The sequence below is a fragment of the Salmo salar genome, chromosome 17, assembly GCF_965601325.2.
Source record: "Salmo salar chromosome 17, fSalSal1, whole genome shotgun sequence".
NCBI classification, from domain to species: Eukaryota; Metazoa; Chordata; class Actinopteri; order Salmoniformes; family Salmonidae; genus Salmo; species Salmo salar.
Window position 1 is genome coordinate 63,544,856 of NC_138307.1, and position 9,372 is coordinate 63,554,227.

Genomic DNA, 9,372 nt, shown 5'->3' on the forward strand with positions numbered 1-9,372 from the left:
GGTGATAGAGACATCTGTTTCAGCTCATGTTTTACCCACTGCAAAATGAGAACATGTTACTGATAGAAGAAAAGGAAGATACAGGTAACTTCCTAAAACCAACATAGTGTCTTAATAGGGCTTTGGGCCTGCCAGCACGGCTTCAATGCCATTTGGCACAGATTATACAAGTGTCTGGAACTCTATTGGAGGGATGTGACACCATTCTTGCTCAAGAAATTCCACAATTTGGGGTTTTGTTGATGGTGGTGGAAACGCCTGTCTCAGTGTTCAATTGGGTTGAGATCTGGTGAGACACGCTTTAAACCCCCTAAGCTTCTTTGAGACCCCTGTTTCAAAGTCACTGAGATCTCTTCCAGCCATTGTAGCTAAAATAATGGGCAACTGGGTATTTTTATCCATGACCCTAAGCATGATGGGATGTAAATTGCTTAATTAACTCAGGAACCACACCTGTGTGGAAGCAACTGCTTTCAATATACTTTGTATATATACTCCCTCATTTACTCAAGTGTTTCCTGTATATTGGCAGTTACCATCATTCTGAGCTTTGGCTTGTTTGATTGCACGAAGCACAGTCGGGGGCCCCTGGCATCCTCTGGTCCAACCAGGACATCTAGGGCAGTCCCGTTCCAGTTCTGAACAGTCACCTGTACGATAACCCTGTAAGCCAGTGCCAGATGGGAGCACACCAGCATGTAATGATTATGAAAATGCTTGACTCAATCATTCATCTACTTTAATGTTTTGGAATGGCACAACGTTTACACAAAGGCTAAACGGTTGGCATTTTTAGATGGATATGTTTATTGATATATGAATGCATAACTCAATTACAGAAGAGTAGATTCTGCCGATTATACTGCATTCAACAGAACACTAAATCACTATATCACCATGGAAATAAATCCAGGCGCTGAACATTTAAACAGTTTCACCAAAACTCCATATAACATTACGTAAACAAACAGGTGGAACAGCCTCAATATGTACATAAGCCATTCCACTGGTTTTCATCCTCGACTATTATGCAGAGTGATTTTTAAAAAGAGCAAGTTCAGTATTTAACAACTTAATGTTAGATGGTGCATCACCTTGAAAGTAGTCTATGGGCCAGGAAAACCTGTAATCTATGGTTCAGTTTTCTTTAAGCAGCCACTACAAATTTAAGCTAATTTTAAACACCGCTAACTACAAATCAAAGGGAGTGATAGGGTCAATTATGCAATTGTTCTAAATGTAATAGCCAAATCACCCGAAATGAATCCAATATTATTGGTTTCACATTAGCATAAGGTAATTTAGCAATTTCATGGATGCCCCATATCACTTCCATTGATTGTCAGCTAGTGGGGGCTCAAGTTAGCTTGTTAATTTGTAGTGTCTGTTTAAAGAAAACGGAAGCACAGATTACAGTGTCTCCTGGCACATTGACTACTTAAAGGGCGAGGAATCGTCAAGCTGTAAATTACTGAACTTCCCCTTGAACTGGGAAACAAGGCTTTAAAGTGTTGAGGATATGATAAATTAGTTTGGTACTGGGTGTACTTCCTGCATCTCCACTAATGCCACTATTACAAAAGCTCTACCAAAAAAAGCGTATTGTAAATACACACTACAACTTTCAATGATTTTTCTTCATGTGATAGTTCAGGTGTGAACTGCGTTTGTAAGTATTCGGGCAACGAAGACATGAATATGGCCTCTCCCCTGAATGAACTAGCAAATGTTTTTTTAAGCAAGTTCTCCGGATAAAACCCCTTCCACATTCATTACAAGTGTAGGGACGCTCTCCCCTATGCCCACGCATGTGGACGACTAAATGGCTTGACTTAAAAAAACGTTTGTCACACTCTTTGCATTGGTAAGGTCTCTCCCCAGTGTGAAAGCGCTGGTGTACCTGCAGATCCCCTCCTGATGGAAACGCCTTCCCACACACAGAGCACATGTACGGTCTCTCCCCTGTGTGGAGCCTTATGTGCACAGTGAGATTACCTTTCTGAGTGAAACATTTACCACAGTAGGAGCAGGAAAAGGGACGATAATTCATATGAGTGCGCATGTGATCCTTGAGGCGACGGTTTGTTACGAAGGACTTTCCACATTGGTGGCAATGGTGTGTTCTCGGAAGTTGCAAACCTTTCTTCTTTGGAAGGTGCGACGATGGCCTCAGATCCGACCTCTTGTGGGCTTCCACATGGTGCACTAGGCTGGGCAAGTTGCTGAAGGTCATTCCACATTTGTGACAGTCGAGCGTTTGGACGACGCTGTGACTTTTTTCGTGGGCTTCCAGTTGATTCGATTCGGGAAAGCTCCTTGCACAGTGACGACACTGGAATGGATATTGTGGTGATGTCTTAAAACTCTTCCCGCTCTGTGGACAGATGTACATGGCTTCGTTGTGTGGACACTGGTGTCTCAATTTCTCACGTAGAGAACCAAACTCTCTCCAGCACTTCAGGCAGCTAAAGGCAGTGCCCACACATTGCATCCTCTTATGGTTTGACAGACTTGTAAAGAATTTGAATCTATTCCCGCAGTTGGAGCACTTGTATGGATTATCCCCACAGTGAATTTGCTGGTGTTGGACAAGTTGAGACTGATAATTAAAGCACTTCCCACACTGAGGACACTGGTGGAAAATGTTCATGTGTGATGAACTGGAAGTAGATGGGGCACACTCATTTGAAGCTGAAGAAAGGGGAGTCAACACCTGAAACGATACCCCTGCAACTGGGTCTGCGGAAAAAAGAATAAAAACATTGACGTTTCCCCTACCATTGTCCCACAATGGTCAACTGAGGCTATCCAAAGGGTAAATGTACTTGACTAAAAGTTAGTGAGGTCTCACCTGTATCACCACCTTGCATGACACTGGTAGGAGAAAGACCAGAACCAACCCTGTGAAAGGCACAAAACAGAAATGCAAATTGATGACCATTACTAAGTCAAGTGGTAAAGTTGTTTGAGGCACTGTTTCAAACAACAAAAATGTATAAATTAATTCTCACATACAGTGTCTCAAAGTATTCACACCACTTGACTTATTCCACATTTTGTTGTTACAGCCTGAAATCAAAATGGATTAAATAAAAACAATTCTCACCCATCTACACACAATACCCCATAACGATAAAGTGAACACGTTTTTAGAAATGTTTGCAAATGTTTTAAATTATATACAGAAATAATTAATTTACATAAGTATTCACACCCCTGAGTCAATACTTTGTAGAAGCACCTTTAGCACTGATTAATTACAGCTGTAAGTCAAAACTGTAACTCGGACACTCCGGAACATTCACGGTCTTCTTGGTAAGCAACTTCAGTGTGGATTTCGTCTTATGTTTTAGGTTATTGTCCTGCATCTCCCAGTGTCTGGTGGAAAGCAGACTGAACCAGGTTTTCCTCTAGAATTTTGCCTGTGCTTAGCTACATTCCGTTTACTCCATAACGATTACAAGCATACCTATAACACGATGCAGCTACCAGTATGCTTGAAAATATTGAGACTGGTACTGAGTAAGTATTATTTTAGTGCCTTGTATTTTTATTTAACTAGGCAAGTCAGTTAAGAACAAATTCTCATTTACAATGACGGCCTACTTGTAAAGCCCCCCCAGCCAAACCCTTCCCTAACCCAAATGACGCTGGGCCAATTGTGCGCCGCCCTATAGGACTCCCCCGATCACGGTCGATTGTGATACAGCCCGGGATCGAACCCGGGTCTCTAGTGACGCCTCTAGCACTGCGATGCATTGCCTTAGACTGCTGCGCCATTCGGGAGGCCAAGCATGATGCATGTTTTGGAATATTTGTTATTCTGTACAGGCTTCCTTCTTTTCACTGTCAATCAGGTTAGTATTGTAGAGTAACTACAATGTTGTTGTCCATCCCCAGTTTTCTCCTGTCACAGCCATTAAACTCTAACCGTTTTATATTCACCATTGGCCTCATGGTGAAATCCCTGAGCGGTTTTCTTCCTCTCTAGCAACTGAGTGGACGCCTGCATCTTTGTAGTGACTGGGTGTATTGATACACGATCCAAAGTATAATTAGTAACTTCACCATGCTCAAAGGGCTATTCAATGTCTGTCTTTTTATTTATTTGGAACCATCTACCAATAGTTGCCTTTCTTTGTGAAGCATTGGAAAACCTCCCTGGTCTTTGTGGTTGAATTTGTGTTTGAAATTCACTGAGGGACCGAACAGATAATTGTATGTGTGGGGTACAGAGATGTGGTAGTCATTGAAAAATAATGTTCAACGCTTATTGCCCACAGAGTGACTCCATTCAACTTCTTATGTGACTTGTTAAGCAAATATTTACTCCTGAACTTATTTAGGCATGCCATAAAAAAAGAGGTTAAATACTTATTGACTCAAGACATTTCAGCTTTTCATTTGTAAACATTTCTAAAAACATAATTTCAATTCGACATTTTGGGGTATTGTGTGTAGGCCAGTGACAAAACATCTCAATTTAATCCATTTTAAATTCAGGCTGTAACAACTACATTTGGAAAAATTCAAGGGGTGTGAATACTTTCTGAAGGCACTGTACCTTTTCTGTGCTGACTCGTCCTCTACATCAATGTCATCTTCATTCGCTTCATCACAGGTTTCATCGCAGCCTATAATATCTCTTGTGCTCCCCATTGCCACTAAATGTGCTGTCCTCATCCCCACACCAGTGTCCAGATTGGTACGGTTTAACTGGTCAGGGAAGGCATCAGATTCAATATCTGATTCCTGAGGAATGTCAGAGGAGGAAACTGCACAGATAAAAACAAATACGTTAAAAAGAAATGTAATATCTGCCAGGATGTTCTGAATACTTATCTCATATCCATAACTTACATTTTAATCTGTCAAATTGTTTATTATTTGGCTAATCCATCCCAGTTTAAATCCCTTTCAAATGAACAAGAAAGGTAAGGAACATGGTGAGAGGAAGTTCCTGCACATAAATCAGATTATTATCCTCAGATGCAGTTGTTACATCAATAAACCTTATCTGACCATGTGGTGCTAAAATGATGGGTAAAAAAAAAAGAGTACTTTTCTATGAACTTACTGTTTGTGTACAATGTTCTGCATTGTTTGTAATTCTGGAGCAGAAACTGGAGATCTTCTGAGTGAGAGAAAGACTGCAGGCATTCATCTAGGCCAGAGGAGCCAGCACTCAGCAACAATGCAGTCTTGGGAAAATAGGGACACAAATAAAATGCCAAAATAGATTCCAGGCCAACTACAGTTATTAATTGGAATGCCGTTCTCTCAAGACTGTCTTACGAAAGTGATTTCTGCACCTGCTTAAAGTCTGGTAGTGTAAGCAGCTCCTCCAACCTAGTGAGGAAGTCACAGACCAGTTCCTGAAGCGCTTTGTCAAAATCAGGTCTGAATTCCTCAAGGAACACCACCTGAAAAGATGGAGAGTCAGCGAGATAATGCAAAAGGAAAACGGTTAGCCTACTTAATGATTGGTTGGGAGACCCTGCATGATCCTACTTTGGGAGCCAAGTCTTTTCTTCTCTCTTGCCAGGGTCTACTAGTTATGACTTATCATACAACAAAATGCAATTTTTCAAGGACATTATTACTAGGTTCTCCCTGGCTGTACCATCGATCCAGTCAAGCCATATGGCAGAGACTGCCTTTCCAAACTGCCTCAACTATCTGAAGCGGACTAGACACCATTCACTTTCCATTTTGATTATTTGTTGTGCTGGTTTGTTTTGCTTTTGAAGCGTTTCGAGATTCTATTTTGTAATGAGAAGTGCTATATAAGCAAAATAAATTATTATTTGGTTGAGTCAGGCTAAAGAAAATGTTAAAGTAAAACAGGTTCAAGACAAGCTTGACATGAACAGCTACTTACTTGAACGAAGTGTTCACGCTCAACTGGGTCTGTAATCAAGCTTTGGGTGAGCTTGGCGAAGTTAGCTTCAGGTGATTCCATGCCTGCATCATAGGACTGTAAAACAATGTGGAAAACACACCGAAACCGGATGGTAATTTTTAGACTTGGTGTTAAAGGGGGTGACAAATGGCACACAACTGTCCATACCAACAAACTTAAGCTCTTGATTTGAATGTGGCTGAATTATCAGGGTATTAATTCTCATGTAAGTGTCCAGCAGGGGAAAAAAAGTTCAAATCTTGGCATTGTACTATGACATTTGATTTACCAACCTGAACCTGTGCAAGTTGAGAAGACTTTATAGAATAAAGGAGGGTTTGGAGGCTGACAGGGTGTTCAGCAGAAAATCGCCCCAAAGTTACCTGCAAGAAAAGTGGTGATGGAGTCTGATACTTTGCATAAAACTATTCTCTGCACTTCACCAATTGAAGTGATCCTGTATGAAAGATTAGACAGAATTTCTTACCCTTGCTCTCAGCCCCAAAATAAGGAGGGTTCTCTGTCTGTCAGTCATAAGTTCTGGGACAGTTTGTGTTACCACGGTCACAAACTCCTCTAATTTTCCATAGTGCTTGATGGCCCTCTGTTGTGATACCTGCCACATAAATGCAGACATCAGCCGTAGAGGTGGAACCAAAAGGCGCAGAGAGGAGAGAGGGATGGGGGAATCTATAATGTGAAAAGCACAGTGTGTTACTGTTAGATGGCTAGCTAAATCAATTATGTTTAGCTATGCATATCTTAGCTACCGTTATGTCATAATAACATTGTCATAACAAATGTCATAACAATCCCAGCAGACAATAGCCTGCGCCGAATTTGCATGTGGACACTCAATAACATAATAATAGCTAGCTAGCTAGTCAATAGCATATTATAAACTGGGTGGTTTGAACCCTGAATGCTGATTGGCTGACAGCCATGGTATATCAGACCGTATACCACGGGTATGACAAAATATGTATTTTTACAGCTCTAATTACGTTGGAAACGAGTTTATAATAGCAATGAGACACCTCGGGGGTTTGTGGTATATTGCCAATATACAACGGCAATGCTCTGTATCCAGGCACTCCGCGTTGCGTCGTGTCGAAAAACAGCCCTTAGCCATGGTATATTGGCCATATACCACACCCCCTCGGTCTTATTGCTTAAAAATATCGAATGGCACAGCTAGCTAACGTTAGATATACAAGTGGTTTTGCTAGAAACCGCACAATAGCTAGCTAGGTAGACGGCTACTTCCTTGACGTCAGGGTCGTTTTCACTAGACACCAAACGCTAGAATACTGACCGAAACGTGGAGCGAGAACCCGAATTTGTCCAATTAGAAACGCTCGTTTACATGTTCCGTTGCAAAACGTTTAGCTACGGTTTGCTCTTATACAACCCTGGTCATAGCTAGCTAGCGACCTGGTTATTACGCCCACCTAGGTTAGAAAGCTAGCTAGCAAACACACAATATTGTTTTCTATCTTGCAAGTTACCACAAATACCGTATACATACCCATTATGGCCCATGTGCCAATCAATATCTTAGCTACCTTAGCTAGTGAGCGCCGCATGAGACAGTAGAAAGTAAATCTATCTAGCTAACGTTACCACTATAAAAGAGGATGTGAAACCTTTGCCACCAAGTACTATTTTAACGTCAGTGTCCAAAAAGTCTTCAAAATAAAAGTCAGCAATTATGCTAAATGTGTAATATTTAACTATCAATCTGTTCAATAGATGTATTTATGAACTTGATTACTGCCAATGCAATCTGCATTTTAGTTATTACTAACTGTATTTACATGTAACCATTGACTTAATCATTAGTATAATAAGAGGTCCAAGACATCTGTAACAAGGGCATTGTAGACTAACATGAGACATCTACATCATCATACCATTATAGACCATATCTGTCTAAAATAGTATGCCTACTAATCACTTCCTCATGCTGTGATTGTGAATTGAATAGTCATAATCAATGCCAGCCTAAGATGTGTCCCTGTCAAGGAAAACGATGTAAAGGTAGGGCTTACATTCGTTATATACTTACATTTTTTATTATGCGAGCCACTTGACCCACTGGAGCTTCATGGGAAAGGAGTCATAATTCTCTGTGATATTTCAGACCGAGGGACCATAGGGAATTTGGTCATTTCTGATAGTTGAAAAGGTATCCACAAATGTGTTTACCTGTGTAGTTCATGATGCCTCTCCATTGCTAATCACTTCGTGCCAATATAGAACACATACTAGACCCTGTTTATATAATTCACTGTACACTATTCAGGAAGTAAATGCTGATAACATCCACAATTTTATGAAACTGTATGGAAGAGGGTGAATGTTTTAATAAACCGTGTGTTGTCGGTAGGGTTGCACATTTTGGGGAATATTCAGTGGTGGAAACTTTACATGGGAATTTACAGAATATATGGTAATTAACAGAAATATATGGGAATTAATATTAATACCACTTAAACATAGATGTTCTTTTGCATTGGATATACAGTTGAAGTCCGAAGTTTACATACACCTTAGCCAAATACATTTAAAAACTCAGTTTTTCACAATTCCTGACATTTAATACTATTAGATTCCCTGTCTTAGGTCAGTTAGGATCACCACTTTATTTTAAGAATGTGAAATGTCAGAATAATAGTAGAGAGAATTATTTCTTTCAGCTTTTATTTCTTTCATCACATTCCCAGTGGGTCAGAAGTTTACATACACTCAATTAGTATTTGGTAGCATTGCCTTTAAATTGTGTCAAACATTTCGGGGAGCCATTCACAAGCTTCCTACAATAAGTTGGGTGAATTTTCGCTCATTCCTCCTGACAGAGCTGGTGTAACAGTCAGGTTTGTAGGCCTCCTTGCTCACACATGCTTGGGGTCCAACATGTACGCTGTGGCGTGTATGGGCTTCAGGCAAGTCTTCACGCTTTATGATTTATTTCAGAACTGCAGTTTCCTCTGCTTGGAGCAACAGTGACGTGGGCAGGGTAGAACGGATTTCTTCTCTTACATCTGCAAGCAGAGTCTGAACATCAGGCAGGATGGCATTGTCTCCCTCAATCCGTGCAATGGCTACTGCTATAGGTTTCAGGAGTTTCAGGCTGCTTACCACTCTCTCCCAAAATACATCATCCAGGAGGATCCTCTTGATGGGGCTGTCCATATCGGCAGACTGTGATATGGCCATTTCTTGGAGACGCCTTCCCCTCCAGGAGACTGTCAAACATGATGACACCACCCAAACGGGTGTTGCTGGGCAGCTTCAATGTGGTGCTCTTATTCTTCTCACTTGGGCTTGGTGAGGTAGATTGCTGTTATAACTTGATGACTCTTCACATACCTAACCGTTTCCTTTGCTCTCTTGTAGAGTGTATCCATTGTTTTCAGTGCCATGATTTCCTTGAGGAGCAGATTCAATGCATGAGCAGCACAGCCAAT

The 9,372-nt window shown here is 40.9% G+C and overlaps 1 protein-coding gene across 1 annotated transcript; it reads right to left on the bottom strand.

Annotated features, from left to right (window-relative positions):
- Window positions 1-783: 783 nt before the first annotated feature.
- LOC106576390 (uncharacterized) lies at window positions 784-7,573 on the bottom strand. Its single transcript, XM_014153528.2, has 9 exons — window positions 7,431-7,573; window positions 6,390-6,592; window positions 6,196-6,285; window positions 5,882-5,977; window positions 5,313-5,423; window positions 5,078-5,201; window positions 4,565-4,775; window positions 2,852-2,901; window positions 784-2,739 (listed from the first exon to the last, which is right to left on the bottom strand). Exons 1-9 carry the CDS (start codon window positions 7,486-7,488, stop codon window positions 1,625-1,627), a joined length of 2,058 nt encoding a protein of 685 aa, XP_014009003.1. The 5' UTR covers window positions 7,489-7,573; the 3' UTR covers window positions 784-1,624.
- Between the last annotated feature and the right edge of the window lie 1,799 nt (window positions 7,574-9,372).

Bases quoted from the DNA above. Each gene is read 5' to 3' on its own strand.
- LOC106576390 (XM_014153528.2), bottom strand. From the start codon at position 7,488: ATGCGGCGCTCACTAGCTAAGGTAGCTAAGATATTGATTGGCACATGG. The intron at 6,593-7,430 runs GTATGTATACGG...TTCACATTATAG, and splicing joins TGGCACATGGGCCATAATGG to ATTCCCCCATCCCTCTCTCC. The intron at 5,978-6,195 runs GTTGGTAAATCA...ATTGTTTTACAG, and splicing joins CTCAACTTGCACAGGTTCAG to TCCTATGATGCAGGCATGGA.